This window comes from Urtica dioica, chromosome 10, assembly GCF_054948205.1.
Source record: "Urtica dioica subsp. dioica isolate 48M chromosome 10, U.dioica_male_clone48M_v1_H2, whole genome shotgun sequence".
Classification (NCBI taxonomy): Eukaryota; Viridiplantae; Streptophyta; class Magnoliopsida; order Rosales; family Urticaceae; genus Urtica; species Urtica dioica.
Window position 1 is genome coordinate 67,574 of NC_142765.1, and position 19,161 is coordinate 86,734.

Consider the following 19,161-nt stretch of genomic DNA (forward strand, 5'->3'; position numbering starts at 1 on the left):
GCTGAATTCTGGGTTTATGATGAGCCAATTTGGGAAGTCATTTTCGTCATTCTCCCCCTGACGAGCTGAATTGGCGAAGTAAGGACTGAACTCATGAAAAGATACATCCATTGAGACTATGAATTTTCGTGATCGGGGTTCATAGCATTTGTAGCCTTTCTGGGTTGCTGAATAGCCAAGGAAGATGCATTTGAGCGATTTTGGTTCAAGTTTACTTTGGCCATAAGAATGAGTGAAGACTGAACAGCCGAACATTTTCGCAGGTAGGGTTGAGATGAGTCGACAGTGAGGGTATGTCTCTAGGAGGACTTGAGATGGGATTTTATAGCCAAGGACACGAGATGGCATTCTGTTTATGAGGTAGGTGGCTGTGAGGACAGCTTCTCCCAAAAAATGAGATGGGACGTTTGAGGAGAACATGATGGCTCGGGCGACCTCGAGAATGTGTCGATTTTTCCGCTCGGCTACCCCATTTTGTTGCGGGGTATGAACGCACGAGCTGGAGTGAATTATGCCATGTGTTTTGAAGAAATCGCCGAGCTCAGAATTAAAGTAATCTCGAGCGTTGTCAGTGTGGACAATTTGAATGGATGTGTCGAACTGTGTTTGGATCATTTTGTGAAAGGTTTTGAATAGATTGGATGTTTCAGATTTTTGTTTCATCATGTATATCCAACTGAGTCTAGTGTGGTCGTCAACAAAGAGAAGGAACCATCAAATTCCAGTGATATTGAGAACTTTTGAGGGCCCCCATATATCACTGTGAATTGTGGCAAAATGACGAGATGGTTTGTACGAGGTGGGGTGATACGAGCTTCGAGAATGTTTGGCGAACTCACACATGTCACACTGAATGGAATTGATATTTTTATTGATAAACAAAGAAGGAAACATTCTTTTGAGATACATGAAATTTGGATGCCCTAGTCTAAGGTGATTGAGCATGATCTCTTTGTACTGGGGTGAATGTTGGGCGAGCTGACACATGGCGGGCTGTTCTGGCTTGATGACATAGAGTCCGGTACTCAGCTCGGTATTACCAATCTGTCTCCCCGTGGCCTGTTCCTGAAACACACATAAACTTCCATCAAAAACAGTTCGGCACTTAGAGTCTTGGTTGATCTTATGCACATAGAAGAGATTGCATTGTAGTTGAGGCACAAAGAACACCGAGTCTAGCCTCATGGACTTTGTCAAGACAACGGTGCCAATACCAGTGACTTGAGTCTTGGCTCCGTTGGCGATGGTGACTGATATGCTTTTATTACAAGCGGAGTAAGTTGTGAACAGATTTCGATTACCAGTCATGTGATCAGTGGCACCGAAGTCGACAATCCATGCTGTGAGATTCTCTGAGCTTACATTGAGGGCTCTAGGAGAGTTACCTAGAGGGCCAATGCCCGAGTGTTCTCCACTGAGTTGGACTTGTTGAAGAAGCTTCTGGAGAATAGCGAGCTGGTCGTTGCTGAAGGGAGAGGAGTCTGAGGTCGAGGTCGAGGCAGCGGACGAGGTGGATACTAAGTTTCCGACTGTGTTAGGATCCTTAGTATCTTGGGTAGACTTCGAGCTCGGTGGTTTCCCATGCAGTTTCCAGCAGGTTTCTCGGAGGTGTCCAGGTTGTCTGCAATGATCGCAGTAGGGGTGAGGTTTGCGAGGTTTCTCTGTTGAGACGCGGGCTGCAAGAACTTCGTCTCCATGCGTGGTGAGGGCGGACGAGTCCGAGGATGAGCCCGGAAGTGGGCTCGATTTGATAACTCCCAGCATGAGTTTCCTCCTGCTTTCCTCGTGTCTGACCGCGGAGAAGGCTTCACGGAGAGATGGTAGTGGTTTTGTACTAAGTATCCGACCTCTGACCTCATCAAGGTCTTGGCTGAGGCCGGATAGTAGTTTAAACACACGTTTGGTCTCCACTATCCTGCGGTAGATTTTTGAGTCTTCGGAGCTGGTCCACTGGTGCTGTTCGTAGAGGTCGATCTTCTGCCATAGATGTGTGAGCGAGCTGAAGAACTTAGTAACAGACATCTCTCCTTGACGTAAGTCGTGGAGAGTGTTCTCAGTTTCAAACAGCTCGGACATATCTTCTGAGTTGGAGAAGATTTCTCTAGCTGCTTGCCAGATTTCTGCTGCCGTTCGGTAAAGGATGAAGGTTTCTCCGATTTCGGGGAGCATAGAGTTTATGAGCCAGGACATCACCATGCTGTTTTCGGCCTTCCAACTCTTGAACGTCGGATCTTCGATCACAGGAGATGTGGCCACGCCTGTGAGGTAGTCATCTTTACCTCGTCCCGATATGAACATGAGCACAGATTGGGACCACTGTAGGAAGTTGTGGCCATTGAGTTTGTGGCTCGTGATATGTTGGGAGAAGGATTCAGATTGCGACTGAGTGGGCGTGGTCTGAGTGGTGTTCATGGTGGTTGATTTTCCCTGCTCTGATACCATGTTGAAGTTTAGAGAGAGAGAGAGTCGAATCTGGAGAGAAGATAAAGAAAGAGAGAATCGGAGAAGAGAGAGAGAGTGTTCCGAGACTTTTAATATTTCTTATATTTAATATTAATTTGTATCACCTATTTATACATATGGTGGGTACAAGAGAGAATGTAATAAATACATGTGTAATAACAACTTCTAGGAAAAAGAGAATAATAAATATACACAGAGAGCAAGACATCGGAAATAACATGAGAAATAAATGCGACAATTTCCCATGAGGAATGAGTTCCAAGGAGAGGACTTCCGAGGCAAGCTCGACGCGGAAGGACGAGCTGGCGAGCTCGACGCGGAAGGGCGAGCTGACGAGCTCGACGCGGAAGGGCGAGCTGACGAGCTCGATTTCAACAACTGTAAATAAGCTTCTTATTTACAATGAATATACTGTAAATATGCTTTGTATTTACAATGAATATATTGTAAATATGCTTCTTATTTACACGAATATACTGTAAATATGTTTTCTATGAACAACAACAAAAAAAAAACAAACTGTTCTTCTTATTTAATCATATGTCTGTCTCTTCCTACGCGGACCTCGGAGGTCACCGGCAGCGATGGTGACTTGACCGCCATCAAAATGGCGGCGTGAATCTCCAAAATCGGCTTGATGCTCAAACATGACCGTCCTCCAATTGTCGATTATCCTTTCGGCGCCAGAGAAGAAGATCGTCACTGCTTAGATCGCACGGCCTCAACGAGATCGCGGCAAAGATCGGATAGTCGATGGACTCGGGCTGGAGACTTCTTCAAGACTCCACGCCTTGGATCTCCTCCGGCCGGCGGGCCTCCAAGTCGCCACGCTCCTCCGCCGCCGTGCCCTAGGTCGCCGCGAAATCCCGACCTAGGTCACGCCCTAGGTTGTTGCGCGCCTCATCCTCGCTCGCTCGCGGCTTGGATATTGGATCGGCTCGTGGTCGCTCAACAACGCTCGTTGACACTCGGATCTGCGCTTCCCAGCCATCGCCGGTCGCGATCTCCTTCGCGCGCGCTCTCCGACGGTCCGACGCGACTCGATCTCCGCCATCGTCGGTCGCGGCTTCCCTCGCGTGCGTCGCCAGCCACTCCAGCTTGACCCGGTCGAGGATCTCCTTCTCAGGTGCGGCTCGAGCACCTGCCTCCATCTGCGATGGACTCGTCTTCGAGGTCTGCAGAAATCGCTCCAACAGATTCGTGAGAGGATATTATCGTTTGGGGTTCTTCTTCTTTTTTTTTATGGAAATTAATGTGGGCGGTTGTGTGTGAACGCATCTACACGGTTTTAATTACTTCCTAGATTTTCGCGAGCATTAATAACGAAATATTTGAGCTGATTAATAACGAAACTGGGCGGGAAAAAGAAAAGGGTAGTCTAGTCAAATTTTGGCTGTTAATAAATCATCCGGGCTATTTACCACTTATTTACAGAACGTTGGCTAAAAATAAATTGGCTATTTTCAGGAGGCTACTTAGCTTAATTACCCATTTGTATATGGTTAAAGTTTGCGTACAAGAATGAAATAATTAAGATTTACACAAATACTCAATTATTTAGTGTTGATAATTTTTTTTGACACTATCGATGAAAGTTATTGGCAGTTTAAAAAAAAAAAATATTGACAATGTCAAACTTTGGATATTTTACTCTAATTTTTTGTTGTCGACTATTTTACAAAAATGCATAATTATTTTTATTGTTATGTGTGTTGTTGGCTTATTTTTTTAGTATAATTTTGTTTGGCAAGATGTCTTGCAATATGCTCCAAGATATGTTGAGACATTTTGGCCACTGTGTGCAGAAATGTATTTCTGGCAAGTTTCATATTTCGTCAGAATGATTCGCAAAAGATCTACTACATATATTTTTTCCGCATGAATGCGTAAAGAAACTCTAATTCGACTTCCAGATGTGTTGACTTCTATAAAACTTAAAGGTTCTGCCCTTAGTAGTCTTGACGCATTAACTCATACTTTTAGGGTTCCTAAACGTGCACGATTGTCAAATTGAGAAACTAATTGTGTAATGAGTGTGGTGTGATTCTCTAGACACTATTCCAGATCTACTGAGTGTTAGAGAATGTGTGGCATCTGTGATTTCGTGATTGAAATATTCAAGACCGATTGACATCGAAGATTACGTAACACTTGGGAGAGTGTCTGAGAGTTAAAGTAAGGGGAGCTAAGATCCAAGGGGAGCCTAAGTTGGAATTCACGGATAGTAATAAGAAAAAAGCATGGAAGCGGAGATGGTTCATATATGACTATTGTTGTACTAGTGATTGCTTTTTATATAGTGAATTTTCTTTTAACTAGGTACACTGTCCTCTAGAGCAGGTGGTGTCGCATCGAACTGAGTTAACATTCTTTGTGTCATTTACTTTTTTACGCACTGTTTTATATTTATCAATTTCTTGCATCGGAACAGATTGTCGCATACTTTAATCGGTTTGTTTCATATGATTATTGTGTAATTTTTTTTATCGATATTAATTAGTTCCATTAAAATGTATAAGGATGAATAAAGATTAAAACTAGCTAGTAAGATTGAAAGAGATGAATATTCATAGCTTAAACCGCAACTAATTAGTTGTATCCCTTATAATTGATTAGTTACGCAGAAATCAATATTAATACGGGTGTTGCAGTTAAATAATCGATTAACATGACAAGGCATTTTTGCACATAGGTCGCTCTGCAACAAGCGGAGGTTAGCCATGGCGGTTTCAAAGCATGACGCCATTGCTTTTCTTCTTATTGCTTGCCCACTTTTTATGGGAATAAAATGCTCTCTATGTTGTGGTCTTGACCACGTTTGGCCTTGGCAAAGAAATAAGGGCAAAGCCCACTATAATAAAAAAAAAAAAAAGGAAAATCAAAAGAAAAACTTGCGTTTTGGCTTTTGTGGAGTATGTATCGTGCAAATCAATTTGCACAAACGGTGTTTCTAAAAACAAAAGAAAATTGGAGATAAAAGATAGAGAAGAGAAAGAAGATGAAAGATAGGGTTTGGGCAATTTACAAGAGATTCGATAGTCAAATGGTGTCCGTTTTTGTTCAAATTTGGAGTGGAGATTCGTTGCATGGTGCTCGTCATTCCTAGTGGTGTTGACTTTTTTGACTTGCTCTCTAAATACCCGATTTGGGTATTCCACCACTTGGTGAGATTGTTCCTCTTTTATGTCATCTTATTCAGATGATGATGTTGTTGATGATGACGAACCTCTATGTATTGGAGATGACATTGATGTACCCATTATATTGTTAGTGGAAGGTTTATTAAGCGGCCTACGGGTCCCGTACTTTTTTACTCTCGTCTTGAGGGTTTTCCGTGCTAAAATTAGTTGTGTTGATTAGTGTGGATTATTTGTTTTGCTTTGTGTTTGGCTTGATTGGTTTGCCGTATTGGATTTAATTGTGCACAAGAAGGTTAGGAAAAATCATATTCCGTATTGTTTCAGGTGATTTTTCCCAACAGAGTGGTATCAGAGCTACGGTTGGAAATGTTATGAATTCTTGCCCACGAGAAGATGCTTATGTAAATTCTCGTTGAAAACATTGATAAAATAAAGTTTTGTCATTTATAATTTATTCGAATCCAAAGCGTTATTTTTTATACATTAAGATTTATCAAACATTCATCAACTCATAGTCTCCGTATCAAACTGAGTCACATGCTCGGCATCTGAGCTTGGGCGGTGAACTAAAACTGGTCGATGATTGATTCATGCTTGGGTAGCTGAATCTAAAATCATATATGTGGAACACAAGTGAATGTTGATCACTTAGTGGGAGCATTCTACACTTGTGGTAAGTGTACGACCTGGACAGGTCTTGGTTGTAGATGTGTCGTTTAAGGATCGTTACGACATACTAACCGAGGTCGTTGATGATGGTCACAGTGAGACTTGATCTAAATCCGAAAGTGATCATGGACACTGTATCATGTTACTGCGCTCTTTGACTCATTCGCTAAAAGGCCACTATCATGCTAATCACATCTTATGTCTTGGGAGTTTCGGAACATGGTTCGAGTGGGAAGTGATTTACAGATACAAAATCCAACCTTCCTGAAAGAAGGTAAACATTCTCTCACCTAAGGGTTGATTCCAAAACCGATAGATTACGCACTTCGGAAGTATGAACGTACGGAAGTGTTGGTGATTATTGCACCTTGATAACCATATTAAGTGCGGAAAATATTAATTACAGTAACAAGAGCTAATTAATATTATGGTTATCTAACAAGATCTAGATTTACTTATTAATCATTCACGAAAGCAATATCAAGCAACCAATAAGAGCTAGGTTTAGAGATTCAATAATACTTACATGTTTTGGATCAGCTACTGAATCTTCAAGCTTTAACTCCACCGTCTTCAGTCTTAAAAAAGACTATCTTCAAGCTTTTAGCTCATTCTTCAAGCTTTAGCTCCTCTATGCTCTGAACTCATCTGTGATGACACCGTAATCTTCCGAAAGTAATCTCCGAGACGAATAAGGAGTGAGCACAATCTTTATCTTACTACGATCTAAAACGAGGTGTTTAGATCGTACCGTATTTATGGGATTGGAATCACGGAGTTTCAAGAGGGGAGGGGGAGAGTCGACCGAGAGAGAGAGAGGCTCTCTTGGTCGAAAATTTCTAATGCACATAAGTGTTTTTTTTCTCTTCTCATAAACTACATATTTATAGTAGTGGAAATGATATATTATTTCCTTTTATTGTGTTCACACTAGTGAATCTAAGCTTGGCCATTGGATCTTATCTCATGAATCATATTTTCTCTCTCAGCAATCAGATCAATATCTATGAGATTTTATTTCATGTTTAAATAGAGAATATTTATTAATGAGAGAATAAAGGAAATATCGTATTTCATTTTAAATATTATTCTCTCATGAAAGAGATTAAATGACAATATTTTATTTCCTTTTAAATATATTCTCATTAATATTCATGAGAGAGAATAAATGACAATATTTTATTTCCTTTTAAATATTATTCTCTCCTTATATTCATGAAAGAAAATAAAGGACAATATATTATTTCCTTTTAAATATTTTTCTCTCTCCTTTATTTAAACAACTAAAGAGAAAATATTAGTAAGTATCAATGTATGTCATGGACGAATTTCTACCTCTCGGCCAAGGAGGATTTGCGCAAATCATGTGCCAAAATCTCCTAAAATTCGTGCACCTCATTTTGTGGAAGGCTCAATTGCTTAAAACCCAATTAATTATTCATTTACTTGGTCCAACAATAAACAAATAAGTAATTGATTAATTATTTACTTGATCAAACAATAAATAATTAAGACTACCATAAATAATTATTTAATTATGCAAATACTCATATTTCAGAATTGATGTTGTCAATCACAATTACAGCTAGTGAGATTATAATAATGAAAACATTATTATTCGAAAGTTCTTGTCTGCCTTTATCATAGCCGAATCGGAGACTATGGACCTAGTATTAGAAGCTTAACAAATTCGATGAAAATACCAAAGTCATTTCTCTTTTCTACATCCATTTGTCTAATCTTGGTCAGACTCCACCTTGCAAGCCAAGACTGAATCCTCCTTGGTACTAGAATTATATTTACTCATCGTGACGAGTGTCCACTGATATAGTCAGTTCATGATCAAGATCCTCCAGGTTCAACTCAAGTCGAGAAAAGTCCATTATTCTGTTATACTTTTCTTAACACCTATTAGCCCTAAGCATTGTTGTGTTGGAATAGATCTGGGATACATAAAATATTTATCGCTTCTAGCAAGCGGCGAAATATAAAAAATTTCTTTAAAACACGTAAAACGTTTTTACAACCTAGACAAAGTGCATGAACATATAATTTAAAATTTTAAAACTACATTTAGTTTTTACTCGGTTCCAACCTTGAATGGAGCTTGAACGTTGAGAAGCTTTAGGAATGTTTTTACTCGTCTCACCACGCAGCTCGCCTTTCGCACTAGTATTCTTGAACTTGTGAGCAACCACGAAAGTTTCTACCACTAGAATCTTTGAGTGTGGTTAGGATTTTGTGTATGGGCACTTTTAAACACTATGACTCATGAACAAGTCTTTGAGCCAAAGAGCTAAAATAAAACGCTAGGTCTAATGAGGACCTAGGTGCCAAAACAAAGAGGACAAGATGAGATAGAGAGAGAGAGGGTGGGCGGTCAAGGGTTAGAGAGAGAAGCTCTCAATCTCTAAAACTTGTGTGTTGTGAATTGTGAATAAGGTGTGGTATTTATAGGAGGAGGATTACCTTCAAAAGGTAGTTTTCTCATCTCTATTGAATATCACATATTAATGAGCAAATATTTGGTTTCCCCTTCCTTGCATTGGACGTACAACATGATGCACCAAGTCCTTGGATTTGTTTCCTCATTTGTTTTCTCCCTCTTTGGCCGCCCCTCTTGATTTCCTTCTAGAGGAAATTTGTTTCCTCTTTTTCTTTTGGCAGATACATCAATGCACAAAATAATCCCTCTTTCTTCTATGATGGTGCACGAAATTAAGGGCTTCTAGAACATGCTTCTAGATGTTTATTTATTTGTTCATGACAACATAAGAAAAGTACATTGAGAATTTTCACATAAATTTCCATGAAATGAAATTAATCCTCAAGGCCCAATCCAAGGATGTTGGCCGTGTGACTTAATATCATTGTCATCATATGACAATATCAAAAAACTTATTTATTGACATTCATATCATCCCATGTCAAAAAGACAAAATTACCCTTTAGACAATTTTCGTAAAACTTGTCTAGTTCAACATTTGAACTTGTTTTTACTTGGCTTTCATGTTTAACTAATCCTACTCTAATGACTTATGGTAGTGACCTCATGGATCCAAATGAACAAAGCTTGAGCTAGCATACTTGGACTCAAAAGTTCACGAACTTTTTCTAAGTTCTAGCTTAATGTCAACTGACTCCACTAAAGAGTTGACACTTAAATCTCTCGGTTCAAATGAATATATTTTCTACTCAAGAATTCTTCTTAATTGTGATGAGTGGATCCATTGAATATTATCTATATTTACCATTCATGAATATCATCAACTAGATGGGATTTACAAAATTACCATTTTACCCTTCTAGTTGTTATTTCCTCAACTCCTTTGTCGCTTGTGAACAAGTTAGAAACAATGTATTGATGATGAGCTAACAAGTCTCATTGATTCATCCAAAAGAGTCATGACTCAATTTGGACACTGGCCAGTTCATTTATTCACATTCCAAGGAACAAAGCATGAGGTGATAATCTTTATAAGACTGAAGACTTAGCAGTGAAAGCTTGAAGATTCTGTAGCTGAGCCAAATTATGTGAGTCTTTCTGAATCTTTAAACTATTCTTGTTGGTTGCTTGATATAGCTTTTCTGAATAATTAATGAATAAATCTAGATCTTGTTATATGACCATCATATTAATTAGCTCTTGATAGTGTAATTAATCAATTCCGCAACTAATATGGTTATTAAGGTGCTATAATCACTAACAGGAACCTTGTGCACCGTGCAACCATGGAAAGCAACACAAATAGAATGGTTACGTTGAACGGCTCCAACTACAATGTGTGGAAGTGAAAGATGGACTTGCTCTATGTGAAGGATAATTATTTGCTCGTGTTTGTAACAGAAAATCCGGGGAGTAAAACCGACGATGAGTGGAAATTGTGTCACCGACATGTTTGTGGCTATATCCGGCAGTGCGTAGATAATAATGTCCTCAACCACATCAGTGAAGAGAAAGACGTGAGTTCTTTGTGAAAAAGCTTGAAGAACTATATGCTCGAAAAACCGGGAACAATAAATTGTTTATGATAAAAAAAAAATGATGGGATTGAAGTATCAAGACGGCACGGCCATGAAAGATCACTTGAACAAATTCCAATGGGGTCATTAATTAGTTAGTTGGGATGAAGATCAACTTCGAAGATGAGGTTCAAGGCTTGTGGTTACTTGGTACGTCTCGTGGGAGACGTTCCGAACGTCATTATCGAACTCGGCCCCGAATGACATCATGACTATGGATTAGGTGAAGAGTAGTGTCTTGAATGAAGAGATGCGAAGAAAGACTCAAGGCTCTTCTTCATGGTCAGAGGTCCTATTATGGAAAGTAGGGGGAGGAGTGCAAGAGCAAATAAAGCAGCAATGTTTAGGATATTAGCAAATCGAAAAAAATTCGCGATTTGAATTCCTGAAATACTACAACACATTTCTAACAATTTTCATACCAAAACAATGTTATAAATCAGCACATTTTTACAAAGTACTCACTGAATTCGATAATCCACATCCATGGTTATATTTAGCACGGGGCCATGAAGAATGCTCCGACTACAAAATCGAAGGAGTTAGACGATCCAGGATCCTCAGTTTTTTGGCGTTTGGCAGAAGACTTTGGCGGCGATGATTGCTTTCTCTTCTTCGTCGTGTAGATTTCTTCGTCACAGAAGCCGCCTTCTTCTCGACTACGACTATGGCGTCGTGACCCACTCGTGGACTTCGACGCGATGTTGCATGTGTCTCAGGCGAAGGGTTTTTTGTGAGTGTTTGATGAGAATCTTGTTTCGAACGTTTTCTAAGTTTTATGGGTTTCTTGGTTTTGGGACCAACTGTCTTCTTCATTTCGGTCAGGGAAGGAGAATGAAGAAGAAGAAGACTGTGAAAAAAATGGGGTCTGCGAAAGAAAGGTGAGGTTTTTTTTTCTCTTCGCGCCCCGGTGAAGAACCAGAACGATCGATCGGTGAAGTAGAGAAACGAGAGCGAGTGAAGTGAACGAAGGAGATGAAGAGAGAGAATGAAAACGTGGAAGTTAATTTTTTTTTTGGGGGGGTAATTAACTGGTATGATTCAAATTAATTGGTAAAACTAGATTAATATGTTATAATTGAAAGATGAAACAATGGTAAAATTATCATTATAATTCGGCAAAGCGAAGGTAAAAAGTAGAAAAAAAAATTATCTCTCAAAATGAAGTTTTATTTGTGAATTTTTTTTAAAAAAAATAAATAAAGTTTGAAAAATCTCATTTTTTTTTTTATCTTAGAGTAAGAAAAATCCCTTTAAGGAAATCGTATGAATTGCAGCCCCCATTAATAGGAGACTCGGCTTACAATTGCAGCCCAACTTAGCCCATTGATAGGAAACTCGAACAAGGATAGCAGCCCAGCCTAGCCCATTAAGTAGAGGGTAAATGAAACGTTATAATTACAGAAAATTAATTCATAGAGTGGCATCAGTGGACCGGTGGTGCAGAGAAGAGTGGGACTAGATTTAAACGCATATTTTAATCATAATTAATTCATATATAATTTTAGAAAAATCGTACAAAATAATCATTTGAAACTTATTGATTAGCAAAATAGCCAAAGTTTCAACTTTTCAGAAAATTAGCCAAATTTACGTCCTCAAAATTTTTTCGACAGCCAAAATTAAAAGTTCTGACGATTATTATAAGCAATTTATCATTTTCAAAAAAATTAATCTTGCTTTCAAAAAAAAAAAAAATTAAATCAGATTGATGCACATTTTGGTTATTTCACTAAAGTAAAACAAACCTTGACTGTTTTGTAAACTCATAACTTTAAATTAGTTATTTAGCTACATTACCCTATAATTTTTTTTTTCACTCTCTTTTGTAGTGCCGAAGAGTCAAAACAACACCTTGAAATTTTTATTTTGACACCAACACTGTTATTTTTAAAAAAAAAATATGACTAATTAAGCCATTGAAACTTTACCAATTACATTATACTTTATAGTAAATGCTTCGAAAAAAAAAATTGAATAAATAGCCAAATGAATTTTTTGGTATTAATATTATATTTTCTATTTTCGATTGTAATTGTATTTATCGGTTACAAGGTTTGGTTTTTAAAATTAAAATATATATATATATATATATATATATTATTTTTTTAAATTAATTTTAATTATATGATTTGCTTTAATATTTATAGTGATTAGCTATTTTTCACTTATGAACTTTCTCTTTATCTCATGGACGTGAACAACAACAAATACCTTGCTTACAATTGTTTTAGACGAGAATTTGGCCGAAACTTTTTGTAAATGAATTCTATAAAAATAAACATAAATAAACGAAACTTTTTGTTTTTTTGTTCATATAATTTCTTATCTAAATTTGAATTCTTTTGAGCATATTTTATTGATTTGGCGTGTTTTGAAACAATATTGGTTCAATCATCTTTTTCAAAATTTCTTTATAATGTTGTTTGTCAAGTTCATGATTATAATTTATATTTCTTATAGTCAAACACTTTCGAATTCTTCATCTTCATTGATTTTCCGATTTCGTGCCGATGGTCTCAAAAAAAAGAAACTACGGTAATCGATGAGAACTGCGACGGAAAAAATGCCAAAATTTGCTTCAAAAATACCGACGAAAATTTCGATAAAACACGGAAATGCCGACGAAATAATGTTGCATAATTATGAATATAAGAAAAAAAAATGCATACATCAAACACGTAAAAAGTAGTTTCAAACACACATATAATAAGTTTAAACTCCAAATTCAAGTCTTCAACACGCGTAATAAGTTCACACATGACCAAAAAAAAATGTCCAAAAAACAACGAAATTTCATAACACATATTCAGTTCAAGAAAGATAAAAACGACTCAATAGTAGGTTGAGTGGCGGAGGGGTTAGTAGAAACCCCCGGTTCGTGCTTGGAGATCACAGTAATCGGCCCATGTCATGTGATCCCCATAGTTGGTTCGGTAGTTTAAGAAATGAGCGTTGTAGTTAAACTGGTTATCTCCAACAACACTGGTTATCCCTATGTCATGCAAGGACGGGATACTCAGGTGATTCCCCAAGAAGCGTCTCGACCGTATATCCAATAATTTGAGGCGAATCATCATCTACGTTGTCCATGGGGGTGAGGACGGGAACAGGTACAGGCACAGGCACTGGATAAGGACATGGGTAAGGATACGCATACGAACCTTCACCGTATGATTGAGACGACATTTAGTTAAACGACATTGACCAAATTGAGTCGCTATGGAGTCGACATCATAATCAGTAGAGGTCATGGACATGGTGGAACTCATTCTCATTTTTCTACCACCACTACATTGTTCAGTCTCAAAATTATAGAATTGATCGGACCTGATAGACAGTAAATTGCATGAAGATCAATCGAATACATAAAACATATTAATGAACATACCTTCCAACTGGATCGCGCGCTCCGTAGTCCTCATCTTGCGCAACTTGGTATCCTGATTCCATAGTCCAGAGATCATAAGGAAGACCACCACCACCATCACCACTATGACCACCACCACCACTGCCACTAGCAACGTCAACACCACCACCACCACAACTGCCACTAGCAACGTCAACACCACCACCACCACTAGTACCACCAGTATCACCACCATGACCACCATCAACGTCATCTTCGGATGAAGTTACACCCACCTCTTCACTCAATACTCGTTCGACATTGATACCTTCTGATTGAGCTTGTGCAGCAACTTATGGCTCGGGCCGTTGCGATTCATCATCAAGGTGGATAGGTCGAATCCATTCAAGAAGAATATCATTGTCCACATCGTCTCCCATGGCTTGCATTGAACTTTCTATGATGTCGAACGGATCTCGCCTCTCATTATTTTCGTACCTGTCTTTACGGTCTCTGAGTTGTAACTTCATATTGTAGATACAAAAGACGAGTTGTTCCAACCTTTTGTAAGCAAGATGGTTTCGCTCTTTGGTGTGGACTAGAGCAAAAGTGCTTCAATTTCGTTCACATGCCGATGATGTTTGCGAAGGGATTTGCATGACCAACCTCCTTGACGTCGGTGTCTCGATCTCGAACATGTTCCACCATTCGGCTACAAAATGAGATAATCAAAAACCCTTTAATCAATTCTTCAGTATTCACCTAACAATTTTACAAGTTCCCTTACCTATTTCCGACGCTTCGTGCATCATATTATGAAAATGGTGGGACTTCACTTTGTTCACCGGCACACTCTCGTGAATGACGAAACGACTATATAAACACCAAATATTTTCGGAACCTAATAAAAAAATTTGAAAAAATAAATATGACGACCGCACAACATAAATATACATGTTTCATTCACAAACATTTTACAAAATAAATCACAGCAATACAAAAATTAGTATTTTTACACGGCCGACACAATTTGACGGGCAAATATCTGCCAGATCGCCAGAATTACGGCCAGATTACGGAAATAATGTTGATTTCTTGAAGGATCTGTCGACATTACCTCGGCTTGGTGGGAATCGCGGTGGAGTTTCGTCGGCCTTCGTCTGCGTGAATGAGAGAAAAAGTTAGGGTTCGTTCGACCGAAATGACCTCGACTTGCCCTGAAATTTTTTATCTTTATACGCTAAACCAAACGACAACTTTGGGCATTTCGACGACGACAAAAAAACGACATCTCCGGGGAATGTCGTCGACAAAAATACACGAAACGACAAATTGTCATTTTTGTGCCGGCAATGTCCAAAACTCGTAATTTCGACGTCATTCCCCGAAATTTAAATCTTTGTTTGGAGCAGGTAAAGTTGATATATTTATGTTATTGATTTTGTAATTTCGTATCTGTTTTTATTCATTGTTTCAAAAAATTCGATTTTATCAAAACAGTCTTTGTTTTTATTTTGCATAATATTTGCTCAAGATTCTACATAATTAACTTATATATGTAGTTTAAAACCTTTTTTTTTTTTTTTGTTATCTTCTCATTCGTCCATTTATCGGTGAGCTAATCGGCTCAATATCGAGATCGCAGCCCAGTTCGGCAAATTGATGTGTAGGATTGGATGTTGGTTTTTTTAAAATTATGTATAGATAAGCCATTATTATAAAAGTGTAATCTTTGACGCGAGTGAAGCATCAACATCTAATTTAAAATAGATTGGATAAAGGCTATTCGCATCTTACTGGTGAGGGAGCAATCTTATTACCTTGCATTCCCAAACAACTTACTTGTTTACATTTATAATTATCCATATTACATACAGCAAAAGATGTATTACCAATGCTCCTATAGATAAAAATAAATAAATAAATAACATATGTTCAGGAAAATAACTTTGGTAAATAAGTCTCTCTTTTTTTTTTCTTTTTTTTTTTAACGGTGTGGTTAGAAAAAGGGAAAATATCAATAGTATCCCTTGTGTTTAATCGAAATGCGAGATTTATCCCCTCCATTTTTAGAAATATCAGACATATCCCTCCAGTTTAATATAAATGACTTATACATCCCCTACAAAAATATTATATTACAAATATCACCATTTTTCGTTTATTTTTTACAAAAAAATAATTTGAAATCCCCTAAATACCCTTAATGAAATAATTTTTAATCTTCTATTCTATATACAAAAAAATTAAATTAAAAAATTTCTTTATAAAAAGTTAAGATTTTTTTTTTTTATAAAGAGAGATTTTGATTTTTTTTAATAAAATAGTAAATAAATATTTATTCTATTAAGGGTATTTTGAGGAGTTCAAATTATTTTTTTGTAAAAAAATAAACGAAAATGGTGATATTTGTAATATAACATTTTTTTAGGGGAGGTATATGTCATTTATATTAAACTGAAGGGATATATCTGATATTTCTAGAAATAGAGGTGATAAATCTCGCATTTCGATTAAACACGAGGGATACTCTAGATATTTTCCCTTAGAAAAATAAAATAAAACTGACAATTATTTTTTTCAGAGGAAATGACGGCAAAAAAACTCAATATTGAAGAAGAACATCTAACTCCACCCACTATATTATACAGACCCTTGAAAAACTTTCATTTTCCCCAAAATAAAACAAAATTGCAAATTTTAAACTTTGGCCGAGATCAGAGGTTGTATTCACGCTGGCCGAAATTGCGGGTGGTGGTTTTGCTTTCGTCCCTGGCGAAGATCAGAAACCCACTCCGGTGAACCACGTTGCCGTCAAGAGAGAAATTATCACCACTCTAAAAATTTCTAACCGGCGAGAATTGAGGCGATAAAGAAAGAATGGGTTTGATTCGATGTAGTGGGTTTAGAGTGTGCGAATGAGTTTGAAAAGTGCAATCGGTCATTAGGGATGGCTTGCTCGTTAATTCACTAGTGTTTGTGTCTTTGGATTTGGATGTTTGGTTTAATTGCAGAAAAATAATTATTGTATTTTAACTGTGATGATTTCAGAGAGAGAGAAAAAGAGATAAACAAATTATCAGATTATGACACGTGTAATGTCATTTGATTTAACGCCAAGGGTTGTAACGGAGAGACAAATTATTGATTTTTAGTACTTTTTCACAACTTTTTAAATTTTAGTATTTAAATGTTATAAGCGGTAAGTAAACATTGAGTTTTTTTTTTTTTTTTTTTTTGCAATAATTTCCTTTTTTTTTAATATGCGGTTGATTTATGGGGATGGCTTGACTTTGTGGTCGTTGCCAATCAATGTGTGTATTTTTTTTTTTTTTTTTTTTTTTTACATAAATAAGATGAAAGCCAAAAAGAAGGGTTGGTTCTTTTAGTTACCATTATTGTTTTTCCTTAAAAAGGAAAATCCAATCTTAGTTTTAGAAGAGTTAAGAGTAGAGCTAGAAGCCGCATTATTAATTATTATTATTATTATTATCATTATTAGAAAAAGATAAATAGAAAGGAAGTGATGACTCGGATTTGGTTGGTTGATTGAAGTTGGAAAACAAACTGTTATTGTCTCAAAACCGATTGAGAAAGAAGGGATCTTCAAACTTGACTCATCTTCGTCTTCTGTTAATGGTGCGTTGGAGTGAGAGTTAGGGTTACATTTCCATGGGGATTTGTTTCAGCATCGACGACGATCCACGGCAGCCCATTCGCCGCATTCCCGGTAAGTTGTTCCCCAGATTGACTTTGTGTGTTGATTGATCTCTTCATCTAATGAATGTGAGTTGGATTGAAAGTGGGATTGGTGTCGTCGGAGACGGAGACGGGAGAGAGAAGCAAAAACACAAACACAAACACAGGTCCGTTGGCGCAGAGGAACGTGAGAGATCTGCGTGAGAACACTGGGTCCACCAACGTGGACATATTCAGCTACGACCAGATGAGGATCGCCACCAAGCGGTTCCGTCCGGACTTGATCCTCGGCGAGGGCGGCTTCGGTGTCGTCTACAAAGGCACCATCGACGACGGCCTCCAAGTCGCCATCAAGGAGCTCAACCGAGAGGGCTACCAGGGCGACCGAGAATGGCTGGTCCGTCTCTCTCTCTCTCTCTCTCTCTCTCTGCCAATGCCTATGCCGTCGTGTTTAATCAACATACATTTTCAGGCGGAGGTCAACTACTTGGGACAGGTTCGCCACGACAACCTGGTCAAGCTCATCGGCTACTGCTGCGAAGACGACCACCGCCTTCTGGTTTACGAGTACATGGCCAGCGGAAGCCTCGAGAAGCACTTGTTCCGACGTCAGTGCTGTGATTCTTCTTCGCAAACATTATTCAATACTGATTCTGATTTACTGATTCTGATTCAGGGGTGGGGTGTCCGCTGAGTTGGTCTCGGCGCATGAAGATCGCTTTGGGCGCTGCCAAAGGACTGGCCTTTCTTCACGGCGCCGAGAGGCCCATCATTTACCGCGACTTCAAGACCTCTAACATCTTGTTGGACGCGGTTAGTTTACTCACCCACTCACTCAGAATCACGTCCATATGCACTTGGTATCTCAACGATCGACCCTCGTTCGTGCGTGCAGGATTTCAACGCAAAGCTTTCGGACTTTGGTCTCGCAAAGGAAGGGCCGATGGGCGACCAAACCCACGTTTCGACGCGGGTCATGGGCACGTACGGCTACGCTGCTCCCGAGTACGTGATGACCGGTGAGTTTTGAGTTTGAACCGGCATTTGTTCCGTCTTGTCTTTGTTTTACATTCGAGAAATGTGTTGGGAAGCAGGGCATCTAACGGCTCGGAGCGACATATACGGGTTCGGAGTGGTCCTTCTGGAGATGCTGATCGGAAGGAGAGCGATGGACAAGAGCCGGCCGAGCCGAGAGCACAACCTCGTGGAGTGGGCTCGCCCGCTCTTGAACCACAACAAGAAGCTGCTGCGCATTCTGGACCCGAGAATGGAAGGCCAATACTCGACCAAGACGGCCATGAAGGTCGCCCATCTCGCGTACCTCTGCCTCAGCCAGAACCCGAAAGGGAGGCCTCTGATGGTCCAGGTCGTCGAGATCCTCGAGGCCTTTCAGGCCAAGGAAGAAGAAGAAGAGGAAGACGAAATGCTTCGAACCGGCATAACTCTCTACGAGGCTCCCAAAGCAAACGCAGCAGAGAATGGGACAACCAAAAGCACGCCACGCGATTCGGTGCTTCCAACTCACACGCCTCAACGCGATCACGACCACAGACCAGCCTCCGCCAGAAGCTGACCTTTTCTTTTGACCGATTTTCATGGCTAGTGGTTGAATTGTACAACGCCCCTCACCTTCTCTCTCCACTTGCTTGCTCTCTCTTGTATTCTATTTTTCTTTTTTTGTAACTCATTCTTCCTCTTTATAAAGAAATCTTTTTTTTTTTTGGTGAATTAGTATGTATGGGTCAAAGGCAATCCCATGAGTCCATTATGTTTTTGCAGAAACGGGAAAACACTTTAAAGGTTTTTATTTGAAAATCT

At 38.7% G+C, this 19,161-nt stretch overlaps 1 protein-coding gene across 1 annotated transcript; it reads left to right on the top strand.

Annotated features, from left to right (window-relative positions):
- The first annotated feature begins 17,140 nt into the window (after positions 1 to 17,140).
- LOC149382760 (Protein kinase superfamily protein) lies at positions 17,141 to 19,065 on the top strand. Its single transcript, XM_089628576.1, has 6 exons — positions 17,141 to 17,374; positions 17,448 to 17,740; positions 17,816 to 17,951; positions 18,020 to 18,156; positions 18,239 to 18,362; positions 18,438 to 19,065. The coding sequence occupies exons 1-6, from the start codon at positions 17,317 to 17,319 to the stop codon at positions 18,914 to 18,916; spliced, it is 1,227 nt and encodes a 408-aa protein (XP_089484702.1). The 5' UTR covers positions 17,141 to 17,316; the 3' UTR covers positions 18,917 to 19,065.
- Positions 19,066 to 19,161: the final 96 nt, after the last annotated feature.

Coding starts and splice junctions, on each gene's coding strand:
- LOC149382760 (XM_089628576.1), top strand. CDS start 17,317: ATGGGGATTTGTTTCAGCATCGACGACGATCCACGGCAGCCCATTCGC. Junction 17,741..17,815: donor AGGGCGACCGAGAATGGCTG/GTCCGTCTCTCT, acceptor ATACATTTTCAG/GCGGAGGTCAACTACTTGGG. Junction 17,952..18,019: donor CGAGAAGCACTTGTTCCGAC/GTCAGTGCTGTG, acceptor ATTCTGATTCAG/GGGTGGGGTGTCCGCTGAGT.